Source organism: Toxorhynchites rutilus, chromosome 2 (genome assembly GCF_029784135.1).
Source record: "Toxorhynchites rutilus septentrionalis strain SRP chromosome 2, ASM2978413v1, whole genome shotgun sequence".
Taxonomy (NCBI): domain Eukaryota; kingdom Metazoa; phylum Arthropoda; class Insecta; order Diptera; family Culicidae; genus Toxorhynchites; species Toxorhynchites rutilus.
Window position 1 is genome coordinate 262,172,377 of NC_073745.1, and position 16,854 is coordinate 262,189,230.

A 16,854-nucleotide genomic window follows, 5' to 3' on the forward strand; every position below is an offset into this window, starting at 1 on the left:
CATAACTCGAGCACTAATCAAACAAATGGAGCAAATTGTGAAGGTTTTTGGGTACGATAAATATTTCTATGGTAGTATGACACCCCTCCCTCCTCTGGAATGGAGCAGCGTTCCATAAAAATATTACACATATTTCAACCAAAAATCACAATTGAAATTTTTTGGAAAACTCTGAAGGAAAACGGGAAAATTCGGAAAATTAAATTCTCATATGTTCTACAATTACAAGCGTTGTTAGTCTATTTGATGTTTGCGCTAGCGGAATAAATCTTTGTTCGCAAGTGGAAATGGATTTTAATGTGATAAAACTCACTCCTATATCGTCTTCTATCTATATAAATAAAAATGGATCACTGAATGTGTTGATAAGAGCAAAACTCCAGGAAGGAGTTGTCCGATTTAGGGCTGTCTTTATTCTATCATATTTTCTGTATCAAACTTTTATTCCATGTAACGGAGAAACATGTTATTTGTAAGTAATTGAAAAATCTTGAACGAGAATTGTGTCTGAAAATAATGTGACAATATAATGACGAGTTTTGGTAGAAGTACTAGGAATTTTATAGTAAAAGGTTATTTTAAAAGGTAGATTGGCAGATCAATCAATGAACAGTGCTGTGGTTGGACCCCTGAACGTGCGCTTAGTGAGAAAACGTGAATTTTAGAATGAAAAATAAATTTTGGGCGGGACGATGTTTGCTAGCTGTTAAGTGTATAAGTTTGGGTTTGTCGGAACCTTTAATCTAATAAAGCGGGAATTCTTTAGTAAATTGATGGCTCATTAAGGGTAAGGTATTGGGTTTTATTCCGGAGCAGTCAAGGAGTTTTTGGGATTGAAAATTATCTTGACATGTCTTGAAATACATTAGCTCAGGTGCTATGATTGCGGCTCAATCAATCCTTGAATTTGTTAAATTTATTATCTAAAAGATAGCCCGCCCCGCTTAAATCTTTATTGGGAAATGAGGTGAGACCATCATTATTATTATTATCGTTACTTGTTTCGATTTCTCGTATTTTTTAAAGTAACAATGTGTTGCAGCACGTTGCCGTTCCTGAGAAGGGAATCAATGTTGTTACAAGTCAAATAACAACAATTTAGTTTGACCTAAGTGCGCCGTCATTTTGCACTCGTCGATAAGACTCCATGTGCATTCGTAAAACACATAGATACGTAAGAAGCAAGAGAACCGCCAGAAACGTGTTTTTGACGAGTAATAAAAATTATCAACGTCATCGCCCAAATCACATGATCTTTAGTTTGGGCTTGGCTGTTCGAGAAATCAACTTACCGAGACTTACATCTTGAAGACGAATTTTGTTTTGCTGAATTTTCACCCGAATGTTCATGCCCCGACTACTGCTCATCATTTGCATTGAAGCATGAAGCGATCACTACGGACAGCCGCGGGTACGACATTCTTCCGCTTCATCACCCACTACTGATCTTTCGTCTCCCTTTCATACTGAGACCACTACTACACATAGTCGCGGTTCAGCTGACCCAAACAAAAGTATTGGTGAGTATCTCTGCTCTCGCGATTCACGACTGTTCGGGACTTCAATCCTCGCGGTGGGAGCCGACTGCAGTTCATTTCTACCCGCGCTAGTGAGCAGTCCACAAAACGTTACCGCAAACTGAGTACCTCCAAACGCAAGCAGCCCTTACGTCATTTGTTTGAGGAACTAATAGGGAAATCGTCTAGCTTGACACAAGAAAGCCAACGTAAAAGCTTTCCGTTGATTGGTTACGTTCCAATTGCTTTGAACGATTATACACAGCTTGTGCAAATTTAAGCATCGAAAACGAATCGTTTCGCCAAGGTAAGTGAATGTCACAAGCGCAGTACATGTTGATCGTAGCGTTTCTTATCGGAAAACATTCGATCATGGCGCCAATCGCGTGAGGCACGTGTAAACAGATTATGTATTGGGCTGCAGTTGCATACGATGCGTCTTGGCAACGACAGGCTGCTGCAGACAGTGTGTGACTCAGGCCTTCTGTTTCAACACCTGCTGCAATGTGTGTTTACCTTTGATGTTATCTTAATTTAGTAAGATAACAGTCGCCCGGTGGTGAGTTGGTTTGAAACAAAGCGATCCACTTTTGTAATTATCATAGATTTTTCATGTTTGGATGACTAATATTTCTCATTTGATCTCTATCAGATGTTATATTTCTGATTTGAGGATAGTACAATTTTTTTTCCAGGTAACTGATATAGAAAAAAAAATCCGATAGATATTTACGATTGTTTCCATCATCTTATCTTTCACAGATTTCATTTGCTACGATTGTGTGTGAGTTCATCATCTATTCCGGACCTGACAGCATCGCATCTGTGATTGGACCAGTTCTCTGTCGCCATCAGCAGCATCAATCGCCGTAAGCTGAAGCCTAAAAAGGAGCAATCCGCTTCGAAACATCACATCATCTTTCGGTCGGTATAATCGTCGTCACCCAACGCGCCAGCGCTCAGAAACCGCTTTCCAATGAAAATAGCCGAAGCGCGGTCAAGTCCGTACAAATTGGCGTCCCAGGTAGCCGAGAACGTCGTAGTGGCCGCGGTCGGTGCGACTGGGCTGGCACAGCAATTTTGTTATTTCTACTTCGAAATCTCCATCATCCTGCTGCACCTGTTCAACCTGTTGGGCCTGGTGATCGCCGATCTCAACTATTGCCAGGCCTAGCTCCTGGTACCCTGGGAGAGTACTTAGCGCTACGCTGTGGCCATCATTACCAGCGTGAAGCCCAAACTCAATTCCGTCCCCTCGAATCTCGGCGAGAAGCGAGGAACTAGCAGCTGGAGCAAGCATCGGTTTATGTCATCTTTACGTGGGATTGTGTGCATTTTGTTGTGAAATTTTAGTTCAATTCATTGAATCAAGTGCTTCCGATAAAAAAATTGTATATATTTCATTGCCCAATTGTGTTCAAAGAAAAAGTTTTAGTCAAAATAGGAATCATGTTGAAAGTGGTAGGCGCATCTTGGTACAAAACGCGGATAAGTACCTACATCCTCGCAGGTGCTTTCATGCTCGCGTTCGGAGCGTTTTTCATCGCCGATATGGAGAGGTGAGTCTAACATTTCAATTCGTTTACACAGCACTGCCATCGCTACTCATCAAGCTACACCCGCTTTCGTTCATTTTACTTGTGATCGGAGCCTTATTCGCTTGCACTACTATCTCATCAATCAGGATGTTTTTTTCTGTTGTATTATTTTCGTCATTACAACTGCAGAAGTCATTTGTGACTCATTGAATATCATCAAAGCTTGGTGGAATTCCCAATTTCGTCTCAAATTAACACTCATCTCAACCAACCGATTCGCTTTCAACGAAGCTTTGTGTAAACAGTCCACAAGGTTTTTTGAACTCCGTTGTGGCACCGCTTTTTTTTAAATTATATTACGGGTTCTATAAAATTTCTAGAGCAATGCAAAAAGTTGGTTCCGGATTGATTGGGCAGATGACCTAGTCAATTAGCTGTGTGAATGAACATCTCTTGAACCCTTTAATGTGAAAATAAAACGCATTTGCTCTTTTAGACAATGAAATAATTTTTCATTCAAATTTGAATGTTTTTATTTTCTATTATAGAGGATTTTAACTACAAAGTTCGTTCGCCTTTAGCCATGAAGGGCCAATCAATTAATGGAATGCCCTACAGAGACCACTTTTTCATTCAAAGGATTTTCAATCTGCAGTTACAAGCTTTGCTTATCCTTTCATGCGTGAGTCATCCTAAGTCTATTAAGGCAACTCTATTAACTTAAGTTTGAGGCATTCTTAAGAAATCGGTCATCCGTGAGAGGTTACTGCAACTGCAACTACAAGTACCTTCTTGGCGAGCTTTGTGCGTGAAAAAAACTTAACTTCGGAGCTCACTTCCTTCATGGGGGGAGTAAAATATAAAGTGCCCTGCCAGTCGTTGCCATCCAGGATGAGATAGGTCTCGTCGTTCATCACCACCGCCACGTTGCGATTCGCCGGGAAAATCGACTTGACCATCTTATTCAGCCGCTGCCGCTGCATCATTGCCTGCAGCTCCGAGACCAGTGGACGGTACTTCCGCTTCCTGACATGTATGTCCATGTTCGCCAGGTACTTTTTCACTGTTTGGCCGGTTGCACCGACCTCCCGGCCAATATTAAACGTTTTTTAAACAATTTCACTTTCACAATTCCTTTATCTACACGAGTTGTATCATTTATTCCCGGTGGAAAAATATTGAAACATTTGTAAATATGAACGACATGAATATAAAAATATATATACTAGCTGACCCGGCCAACTTCGTCCCGCCTAAAATGGATTTTTTGATATGAACACTTTCAAACATTCACCTTTTCTTACCAAGCGAAGGTTTGTTGGTACAATCGCAGAACTCTTCGTTGATTGATTACCCTTTGACCCTTTAGAATTTTCCTTAACTATAAATTTCCGAGTACCAAAACTCGTTATTATAATACGAAATTATTTTCAGACGCAATTGTTGTTCAAAATTCTTCAATCTTTTGCAAATAACATGCTTCTCCGTTACATGGAATATATATTTGATACAGAAAATATAATAAAATAAAGAAACCTCAAATCGAACGATTCGTTCCTCGAGTATGGTATTAATGAAAATCACATTTTCCGCTTATCACAATATTATGAAATATATAAATTCTGCAAGTTCTGAAAACTTCTCGAACGGAATTTTTTTCCGATAATACTTATATATTTTGGTTATGAAGTTTTGTTGAAAGTATTAAGAAATTGTATTACTAATAGTTGAGTAAACATTTAGAACACATCAATCAATTTTTTTCATGAAAGGTTTATTCTGACATGGGCTTTAGAGTAGAATAGTAACATTTCAAAGTGGCCGAAATGTGGTGGATGATTTATCTTTTTTACTTCCATTTTTCGCAGAATGTCGGGAGTGAGAATTGAACTCGTGACCTTTAGCGTAAATGGTACAAATGTTAGCACTACGCCAGATCGCCTCCTCCTGGATGATTTATCTTGTTCCGGAAAGAGATTTCCATCTTCCATCGAAATGAAAATGAATGAATAGGTTACTGAAAATCGATTTATGTTCTAGAGAAAGCTGACGCTAATTATTATGTGTCTTACGATCAGAGATGCCCACCGAACTTTTGAGAATGCTTAAAAAAATTGAAAAAAAAACTGGAAATTCGAATACAACTGGAAAGAAGCTGGAAAAATTGTTTTTCAATGTTTTTTCTCAAATTTGTTTTTATTAGCAATAAACATTAGGATATACTGTAACTGTTTTAGTATGTAGCGTTGATACTTACGGTATTAACGCCACCGGAGCTTAATTTTCATTGTGAATATTTTTTTCGTAATAAAATTCATTCTGAGGCCAATCTGAGGTAATTGGGACGAAATCCTCATCTAACCGAATCGACCGTCGGGGGCTTCTCGCAAACAACCCTGTTTTCCAACGATTGACCGGTTAGTTTTTATTAATTTTTGCTTCGAAATATATCATTTATATTTCAATGCAAAAATGCAGTTGAACGTATTTTCTTTAAACTAACCGGGCAATCAGTGGCAACAGGTTTTATTGCCAGAGACCGCCGCTTCCGACGGCCACGGCCGACTGGGATTGCGTCACCTCGGCGACTTGGGGCATGTCTATGTCTAAATAATTCTTGGAAGCTAGAACTCTTCGCAAAGTTGTTGTTCTTATTCTATTGTTTTGTTTTGTTAAAATTGTATTCTTAAAACAATCTTTCAACAATTGTTGGTGAGCGGCAGAATCAGACTTTTTTTCTCAATTTGAGGAGAGCAAAATTATTGTTTTTTATAGTGTCATAATTTTACCCTAAAAGAAAGAAGCATCCTTGCGTTCGTTTGAAGTGAAGTCAGTGAAATCCAGGTTTTGGATCTCCCTAAATACATTATCGATATCCTGAATATAATTTTGATCGCAAACATTCGGAAGACTTTGTAGAAGGGGAACAATTGACATATGCTTCCTTTCTATGACATTGCACAATGGTCCAGGAGGTGCATTCAAGTGGAAATTAGCAATTAGAGCTCGAGACTTATTCTCTAGATAAAAACTGTCTTCAACAGTTGAATATGATAGAGCGCTCATTTTTATGTTGTCAAAAATAATAGGGTGTCCAAAATTTTCGATTAGATAAAAAATCTAACTTTCTTATCTTTATAGAAAGAGGTGAACATAGTTCAACAATATTGTAGCCCCAGTTATTGTAAGAAACTTTGTAGAACATTATTTAAGTATATTTCTATCTCTTGAAACAACCGATATATCGCTTTTTCTTCATGTTGGGTGACCATGACAAAATGGTTTTTTTTTTGCTATTACCTTTATATTTCAAATTCTTCATTCAAACTGTCCTCGAAAGACCTTTAGATTTTATTAATACAAACATTTTGCGATGCAGAACTTGTGAGGTTTTCAAAACTATGTTATTTTTTTATTTAAGTAAGTTAAGATTGAAATCATGAGTTTTTTGATGAAAAACCATTAATAACATTGAGTAGGATTAAGATATTGACAAGTTCTGCATCGTAGGTCGTGATAAGCTCTAAAAGTCGTACGAAGACAATTTTGATGCAGAATTTCAAATGTAAAAGTTAGCGCAAAAAAACCAGTTTTGTCATGGTCACCCCAATGCAACTTAGAAAAAAAGCGCTAAATCGATTATATTAAAAGATAGAAAAAACCTTTGTTCTACAAAAGTTGATTACAATAAAATGCGGAACTTGATAATATCATACTTCTTCTCAATTTTATTGATGGCACCTAAAAACTCATGATTTCAATTTTAATTCACTCAAATACAAAAATAACAGTTTTGAAAATCTCACATTTTATAGAGTGAGATATGGTCTTTCCAATGCCGGCAATAAACATTGTTTATGTTTGCCCCAAGAAAATGATAGAAAAGGGGAATAAATATTAATAACTTTGACCAGAGTTGAGATATTGACAATTTCTGCCCCGCAAAATGGTTGTATTATTAAGCTTTAAAATTTTTCGAAGACAGTTTGAATGTAGAATCTGAAATATAAAAGTTGGAGCAAAATTTTTTACTTCATCGAAAATTTTGGTTAGTCTTTTTTTGACAATATAAAAATAAGCGCTCTATCATATGCAACAACTTTGTTGAAGACAGTTTTTGTCTAGAGCTCTAATTGCTAATTTCCACTTAAATGCACCTCCTGGACCATTGTGCATTGGTTGGATCCATTGAAATTAAATAATTTTAGAACTTGTTTTCAGAATACAGTGTAAACATTTAACGAATCGGTCTTCAATTGATGTACGGCGTTGTCTGAAACATTACATACATTTACAAGTGTCCTGAATAATCTTGAAATACTTGAATGAAAAGTAAATAGTTTCGGACTTTCGCTTCGAAATAAATTAGCGGATTTATCATGCTTGGAGCATAACACAAGAAAGTTAAATATGAATCATTACGGTTACCCGTCATAGATTTTACGTAGTTCTTATCTACTTGAACAACCAAAATAAATTCGGAGCGGCTCATAACGATCCAATATACGTTTGACAACACTTTCCAATGAAATTCATCACGTGGTTGACGATTGTAGCATTTTCAAGGGTTCCAATTCTATGAAAGTTTCAATTTCAGCAAACCTACTGTTTCGTAACGGATTATATCAGAGATAAAAATAAATATCCTTAGGCTAAGGTTACTTTGGATTGGAGTACGCACGAAAATTTGATTGTACGAAGAGAAACAAACAATTTTGTTCGATAGAAACTGACGAATTCGAACGAAGCAAGGGGGAAGCAATGTAACCACACCAATACAACTTAATGTGATTGTTTACTTTCACTATGCATACAATTCGTACGACCACTTTACTGCATCCAGTGTCACCGCCACCTTACGCAGCTGCCCGATTCTCTCAGGCATGTGTTTATATAAATTTGAAAAAGCTGAAGATTTGTTGCCTTTGGCTGTTTTGCTGACATGCTTTAAAAAACTGGCCATATCCTGGAAAAACCGGAAGGTTGGCAACCTTCCTCACGAGCCATTTCATATTACTTTACGGGATTGTTTGGGAACGAAGCGCGAAACCTGTGGTGGCATTTCGCATTTCGATCCGAGAAAGGCCGGATTTGGACGTTGTGAGTTACTCGGTTACTCGGTTGGGAGTAAAAGTCAATCGATCCGAATAATTACGAATTACGAACGCACCTATACCACGAATTTTAACATTTGAATTGCATGTATGGGGCTACTCGCAGCCGAGCTACTTCAAAGTTTTTTTGTTTTTAATCAAGCGAGACTGTCCCGCGTAACGCGGGACGTCTGGTCAGTTTAATCAATGCCCTAGATTAATGAAGGAATGGGTGTGATCACGGCTTACAGAGACAAGGCTAGTTCTTTAGCGAGTAAACATTTTGACGTAGGACTACGTCTAACCGGAAGATATAGGGGGTGAAATGGAAATCTAGGCACTGAACAAGTAAGAAAAAATGCAAGATTTTGAACGCTTATAACTCGAGCATTTCTCAATAGATCGCAAAGGTTTTTGCATCAATTGATAGGAAATATATCTACGCATCTATCATAACGAATAACATTTCATTTTTCTTGAGATAAATAATTGAATAATTGTGAAATATCAAGCATTGTTAAAATGCACTATGTGCCCATTTTTGATTGGTCCATTTTGTGCTCCTCAAATCGTACCGACCAAAACGGGCAACCAGAGCAGCAGCGAAATAGAATGAAGCACGATTGGAAAGGAAAAAGAAAAAAATGAACGACACATTGGTCGCAGTCTCACACATGCGTAATTCTCGAGCCAGCCAGTCAGCTTAAAAATCCTCGCTCCGCTGCCGTAACGATCCATTCTTTGTGTGGACACCGACTGGACAACATCGTTGCTGGACGGGCTGGACGGGCTCTATAATACAATACCTTCCTTCCGTAACGATCATTCTCATTCAAACCGTACACCACATCGGTTCGCATCACAACACATCAACAAACCAACCCAAGCAGCCATGTCTGGACATGGTAAAGGAGGAAAAGTGAAGGGAAAGGCAAAATCCTGCTCGAACCGTGTTGATCTGGAGTTCCCCGCAAGGGTAGCTAGGCCGAGCGCGTTAGTACCAGTCCACCTAGCCGGCGTTATATAGTTTCGGCCGCTGAAGTGATCGAGTTAGCTGGCAAAGCTGCTCGCGACGATAAGAAAACCCGCATTCGGAACAGAACACATTCGGTTCGGTGGACATCAAGACAACAGGCAGTTGCAGCGAGTGGCGAGTGGCAAACGCAATCACAAAACGGCATCAGGTAGCAGAAGAAAAAAGTTTGTTCTTTATACAAACTGCTTTGGTGGTAAATCCAGAACAAGGCGGCATCGAGGGCGTTCGAAATGGTTTTTTTTCAAAACCACGAGTACTAAGTTTTCTAAATTGGAACCATTCCATAAAACAAGGCGCTTTTCAGGGCCATTAAACCTTCCAAAAAAGAGTTTAGGAAATACAGTTCAATGCTTTCTAAAACAATATCCAAAATAATAATAAAACACAAATTGATTTTTTCATAATTTGTTTGCCAGGATATGATGAGTATGTGAATTGGGCAGTTGTTCTGAGCTTATTGATTTTCACCAACTCTTAAATTGCTTCTAGATTGAAAGTACAGTAATTTACACTTATCTCGACATTTAGCTAATTGGACGGACCTGTAATGCGACATATTTAGTTGGACATTTTTGTAAACATAGAGTTCGGGGTCCAAATTATGACTCCTCATTGAAAGCCGACACTGTACCACTGTCATCGCAAATGTTCAATTACAGGTTAAAATTACCTCCAATCCGATACTGAGTGGTGGTAATGCGACGTGCCATTGAATGTAATTTACTGTAAAATATGTCACAAGCTGGATGGGAAGAAATTTTCCAACTGTGAAAGCTGTGGCGAGTGGCAAATGCAATCGCTAAACAGAAAGGTTTAGCCGAACAAGATGGGGATATCGAGTGATAACAAAACAATAAACTCTTTAGATTGAAGATAATTTTGTGATCCTGAAAAGACCCTTTTTAGCCTGCATGTGAATCCAACGAGCGAACAAATCGTAATGAATGTATTTTCTTGCCATCGCTCCCTTTTAACGCTCATTCGTTCGTCTCGTTGGACTCGCCCCTCTGGCTGAGTCTGCCGATTTGTGTCTATCCTGTGAGTGTGTACCGCTAGAGTATAAAACACGCGGACCCCAAAAAAATATCTTATTTTCTTTCAAACCGTAAACCCGTGTGGTTGTACGGCATCGGCATCGTGGACGTAACAAAGGAGGACAAGTTAAGGGAAAGGCAAAGTCTCACTCGAACCGTGCAGGTCTCCAGTTCCCTGTTGATCGCATTCACTGATTGCTCCGCAAGGGTAACTAGGCCCAACGGATTGGAGCCGGAGCACCAGTATACCTAACAGCGATTATAGAGTTTCGGCCGTCGGAGTGCTCGAGTTGGCTTGCAAAGCTGCTCACGACAATCAGAAAACCCGCATCAAGAACAGAGCAGCTTCGGTTCGGCGCTCATCAAGGCAACAATTAGTTTCAGTGAGTGGCAAAGTGTTTCTCCGGCATGTCGCATTAAATGTAATTTACTGAACAACATGTCACAAGCTGGATGGGAAGAAATTTTCCAACTGTGAAAGCTGTGGCGAGTGGCAAACGCAATAGCTAAACAGGAAGGTTTAACCGAACAAGATGGGAATATCGAGTGATAACAAAAACACAACACCAAAGGTTCTTTTCAACCCTCAACATATTCATAAAGAGTAAACAGTAAACTAATCCATTTTTCAGGTAGATAGGTAGGTATTCAAAAAAAAAATAGGTAGGTAGGTAGAAGAAAATAAAACAATATATTTAAAATATATATTTAACAAAAGCTGTCCCCTTTGTATAGTCCTACGTCACTCCGGTTATGTCCCCGACATTACCCACCCGTCTTTTTTTTATGACCTCATCCGAATTGTCAGTGTAAACAATCGCCAGTTGTATTTTGCTTTCCGACTTACGCGTAAATGTTCCTGAAATGAAAAATCGAAAATGGTTCAATGCGCTGTGAGCGGGTGTATAAATTATGAAAATGACATTATCGGACCAAAAAAGAGATTTATTCGCTTTCCGAAAAACCGAGAATTATGTTCTTTGTGGATAAATGTTTTATCAAATTATTCATGGTGTTAAATATAATCAACTATATTATCAACGCACAAACTTACAAAGCACGAAAAATAGAAAATAAGAACACATTGTTTACTTCAACGACTCAGATGACGTCACTAAAAAATGACTGATCCGGAGTAGCTAGCCTTGTCTCTGTAAGCCGTGGGGTGTGATCAGTGCCGAAAATATCCACGTTCACGGCGAATTTCAGCCTGCCTTGTTTTGCCAACCTACTGCTCAAGCGAGAGGCGATAAATATGGAACATCACTATCAATGAACACCAGTGCAATGAACATCAACATCAGCTTGCCATAAAGTTCATTTTTCATTTGCATATTTATTTTCGCCATGATATTTTTAACATCGAAATTGAATATCATTGCGTGTTAGTGAAAATCAAAGCGTAAAATTCAGCGTCAATTAATTGAGAGTGAAATCGATTAATGGTAAAGGATAGCCATTTATTATAAAAAAATTGGTTTTTGGCGACTTCGGCAATGGAATGTATGGTATAACTCTAGCTATATTTTATGAATCTTCTCCCGATTGGCCAGAAATGGCATACACCCCAATTATATGGGCAATGGGTGACAATAACAGACGAGCGAAAAACGAACATAATCTTGTTTTGATTTCCGGTTTAATGGTACTGGCTATGAATAACTAGCAATCATATAAAACCCCTACGATATGGGTAATGGATGGAAGGGCTTAAACAGCGGAAGTCGAGTATCGTATTCCGATGCCATTTTGGAGAAAGAGATTAGTGGCTTCCGGTTCATTGAAAACCGCCCTAGGAGACCGAAAATGGAGTTAGTAAAGTGGAGTTAGATAAAGAAAGTGTTAGAAACTAAGATGGCGATAGTAAAAGATCATATAAAGCGGAAACGGAAACGGGAACGGACCGTACCCTTCACGTTAAAGATCGCGAGTTCAATTCTCAACGAAAGCTAATGTTGCCTTCTCCGGATTCCTTTGTTTCTAAATATGGAAATCAAACACGTTTTCAATAGAAATTCACTGCAAGTGATGAAGATCAACTTAACGTTCGTGATAATAACCTGAAATTATTGACAGTAATGGAAGTGCCTGAATGCAGGCTTTCCGAAATTCGTTCATGCTCTATTCGATCAATATACTAGACAAAGCTCACGCGTCTCGACTCTTGTGTTATACTCATTATGACAGTTATGGTGTTGAGTTTCAACAGAAGAGAATTCATCCGACACTGGGAAAAAGCTAATGTCTTCATTCGTGAACAGATTTTGATAATTTGTGGCACTGGGTGTGATAACTGCTACTTGCCTAATTATTTTCTAGCTTTTAGTACCTTATCTGTATTATAATTACGTTTAATCACGATGAAACCGTTTAACTTAAAAAGATTTTTTTACTTATTTTAGTTTCTAGTTTTTAGTACATCATCAGTATCATTTGTATATTTCTCTATAATGAAACCATACAACCATTCTTTTTAATTTTTTTTCTGTTTTCTGTGACCTTTTTGGATTTATGTTATTCATAATGTAGTTTGTTCTCCATGTCAGTCATTTTGTAGGACCCCCCTGCTACTTTACATTTCTTCATTTTTATAACCAAAATGATGAAGAGAGCTCGAAAATAATTATATTAGTCGTGTGCCCAAAATATGACCTACAATTATGTAAACACCTAATGAATTTTCATCTAAATCTGTTTCACTAGCTGCTGATCGAACTCAGAGTCCAATATCCTCCGGATTCAAACGCGATTAGTTAATATACTGCCATTGGAATACCACATCTCTTGTGTATACATTTAATATTTTTAATACTCGACAATCATCTCATCTACACGCGCTATTCGAACTAATTTTTCTAAGACAGCGATTTATAAATTTTTATTTCCTTCGTCCTTTCCGTTCGCAGGCCTGTCTACAATGGAACGTATTGTGCAACCGCCTACTGGGCCCGAAACTCAGGTTTCCGGGTTGAATTCTGGGGTCAACGCAACGATCTGGAAGCAGTTCCGATGGGCGCCGTTAGAGCCTGTTACAAGGATAGCCTGATGGAGAGCGGCTGGTCCCAGCTGGAGCTCGAATCTCAACCTGAATACCCGGACAACATCCAGGCCTTTGCCGCTGGAATGCTAGAGGGAGCCCTGAGCTGGCACAACATCTATCTACACTGGACTAAGTGAGTCAATGCCTCGATTCATCTAATTAGGACAGATGACTGTTTCTACTAACATATTATCTGTATTTGATTTGTCGACTTAAAGGGAAAGGCAAATCTTATCACTATTTTTCTGAGATATTGCTCACATTAGTATGCTCCAAATTCACAGTAAAACTGTTACCATGTTATTGTGTGCAATGTTACAGCCAAAATGAGTCCTGTTATTTTACTTTGGTACCTTTTTTCCAGCACCATAAATGCGGAATGTACCCGCGACGAACAGTCGGAGGAGTTTTGCGACTGGTTGCGACGGGTGATTACCACCAACGTAGAAACAGTCAAGAAGATGGCCGACATGAAGAGCAAACACGACCACTATTGGTATCAGATTGGCTTGTTCTACGATCAGATCGATGGGTTGGAGTTTGGTTTTCGCAAGGGCGTTCGCCGATCCAGGTTGGAATATGACATTCCGGCGGAAGACTTCCTGCTGATGAACAGTGCTATCGATATTCGCGATCTTAAATCGTACTATCTGAATTTCCTGGATGGCGAAAGTGGGCTGGAGGTGGAACCGAACAAGGGAATGATGCTGTTGAGGATTTTGGAAAGTAGCAGCGGGTTGGTGAAAATTCTCTTGGGTCACACGAGCGACGGTAGTTATGCGTCGATGCTGCGGATGATCAAGAAGTATACCTTGAACTATCACTTCTCGGAGGATTCTAACATTGAACGGGTGGTTCCGAGCACTAACATTGTGTTCACTAGTTATCCTGCAGTGTTGGCTTCGTTAGATGATTTTTACATGCTTTCTGGCAGAAAACACAAAATGGTTACAGCAGGTATTAAGATCGAGAATGATAACTTGAATCTCTGGACGAAGATCGACTTGGTGCGATCTGTGTCGTTAGCACCCAGAGTCATGGCCGCGAATCGACTAGCCCATAGTGGCCGAGTCTGGGCGAAATACTTTGCACGAAGTCCTTCGACAGGTGCCAAGCAGTGGTTGATTTTGGATATGAAGCGACTAGATCGTAGAATAGACGTATCCGATGAATATGCTGAGACTGATGAGCAGCTGATGAACAATGCCAACGTTGACAAGTCTGATTCAGAAGAACAACCCACCGAGTCTAGAATTCTGGATGATTACGTAGATGTTGATTTTGAAGAAAATACTAGGCGCATCACTTCCATCGGAAAGATCAGTGAGGGGGGCTTATTTTGGGTGGTGGACCAGCTTCCTGGTAGACTGCACGCAGAGGACATGACAGAGAAAATCATTAAAGATGGTTACTGGTTGGGAAATGGTGTACCCATCTTCAAGGTACGTTGACATACTCATATATCCCATACTCACTATAGAACTAAAACAATTCAAACCATTTATAAGCTGCTTCTGGACAAGCTTTGGTAAGCGGAGCTTTTCGTTTCAGCCACGATCGTTCAAATATTAAGCCTCCGCATTAAATTTCCTCTATTCCACCTTACAGGAACTAGCCGATATTGGTCACGTGAAAACCAACAGCACCAACACGCAACAACATTCCATTCAGGAGAAGATCCTCAACAACATCACCGACCTCGATGGTCTGGCAAAGTACATCCGCCAGAGTGCCTACCGAGGCGACCTGGATCAGCAGAATCCGACGGCATTCGGCAACATCGACATGAAGCTTTTTGTCGAAACCAACGCCAGCAATGGCACTTTCGCATTCCAGGCCTACTCGGGGCCCCTATACGATCCGATCAGCGATGGCCAAGCCGCAAAGCGAAGCGTCGAATCGACGGGAACGGACGATAAAGAAAACGACGTAGCTGCTCGCCCAATAGTGCACGGATCCAAGAATAAGCGGATCAAACCATTCGATTGGAATGCTGCCGACCAGCTGGAAGCTCGCCACCAGGGACAACCAAATGTGTGGAACTTTGGACGCCAATCGCCGCAGTGGGCTTGGGTATGACACAGAGTGTGACAAAGTTACAGATGTTTTAAGAATATTGTGCCTTAAAAGTTTTAGTTTTTTTAAATTTAATCAAATTTTTAACGTAACAAATTCCACGTAAAGATTGGAAGTTTTACCAATAAATACATCATGCAATGCATCATAGTAAATTCACGGCTGAGCGATGTGACTTGAGATTGTGAAATAAAAACAACAAAACGGATCCGGAAACATGGGGAATACTTGCGAAAGAACGGTCCATCTGCTGTCATCGATGGTGAACAAGAGTCTGTTTACAAATGTGCAGCATCCTATGTCATGAACCCACTTAAAATCTTACATTCCGATGCCTGTTCTTTTATAAAAAAAACGATCACTACAAACGCTTTATCTATATACAGCCATTCCAGGTCAACCCGATATAAGTGCAATTTACATACAACATACACGTCACGTTCACGTCCCGTCACGTCACGATACGTCAATGATTCTACCATGCAATTCTCATGAAAACATTCACATACACCAGCAACGTAACGACCCGTCAGCATACGTTCAACGAAAACGACCGGCAGGGTTTGTAGAAAAGAATAATTGACGAAGACGGACGGCTCGTTTGGTTCTTGTCTGGGCCTTGTGTCTCGGCTTTTGTTTTGATTTGGTTATACAGTAATTTACATCTACTTCGACATTAAGCTAATTGAACAGATCTGTGATGCAACACGTTTAATTAGACATTTTTACCTCTAGTTGGACATTTTTGTAAACGTTGAGTTCGGAGCCCAAATTATGACCCCACATTGAAAGTCGCCACCAGTCGCAAATGTCCAATTACTGGTCAAAACCGACTCCAATGCGACATTGAGTGGTACCCCAGCATATCGCTTTATAAGTAACTTACTGTATTTTTTATGCCAACATATCTCTTAGCTCCAAATTTCGGAGTGAAAATCATTCGCGACTAGTTGAAAGAATTATTCTATTTATTATTATTATTGCATAAGGGTCGGACTGCGGGGTTTAAGCATTTAAATAATTGAATTTAATGATTCTCATTGAATTTTTCAAAATTTAGAACTGATTCTAGGCATGCAGATTTGAAAGAGGGCATTGCAATTTAAAATTGTTGTAGGTGGCGACACCATGAATAAAATTAAATAAATCATTCGTTTGGCATTTGACGTGATGGTGCTGGTGGAAGCATTGACTGCATGTGTGAATTGGTGGAGACGTTGACGGAACGTATACGTTCTTCTCCGTAACGTGCTATATGAATCGCACAATAGTGGTTCTCAGATTTTCGTGAAAATTGGTAGTTTTGTTCTTTATCGTCAAACATTTGATCCGTTTTTTTTATTTTACAGTAGAGTAGCCATTTCCACTTTAGGGTTGTCCGAAAAATCAACTTTTTCCTCTCTTTTCCAAAAACGACTTTTTTTTTAAAAATTCATAACTTTAATTTTTTTATATTTTTTTCTGCAAAGCTGAGTATTTTTCACATAACATATGTCGAAACCAGAGAATCATTTTTTTTC

At 39.2% G+C, this 16,854-nt stretch overlaps 1 protein-coding gene across 4 annotated transcripts in view; it reads left to right on the top strand.

Annotated features, from left to right (window-relative positions):
* Positions 1-15,604, top strand: part of LOC129769596 (putative phospholipase B-like lamina ancestor) — a 59,421-nt gene extending 43,817 nt beyond the window's left edge. For 2 of the 4 annotated variants that reach the window (XM_055771964.1, XM_055771967.1), the window contains 4 exons: positions 2,280-3,076; positions 13,125-13,391; positions 13,623-14,700; positions 14,867-15,604. In XM_055771964.1, the coding sequence (XP_055627939.1) occupies positions 2,967-3,076; positions 13,125-13,391; positions 13,623-14,700; positions 14,867-15,337 (1,926 nt within the window). In that variant the 5' untranslated portion in view covers positions 2,280-2,966 and the 3' untranslated portion in view covers positions 15,338-15,604. Of the gene's footprint in view, positions 1-1,599; positions 1,825-1,945; positions 2,077-2,279; positions 3,077-13,124; positions 13,392-13,622; positions 14,701-14,866 lie in introns of those variants that run through there. The other 2 variants (XM_055771965.1, XM_055771966.1) reach the window with 2 other exon arrangements.
* The last annotated feature ends 1,250 nt before the right edge of the window (positions 15,605-16,854 follow it).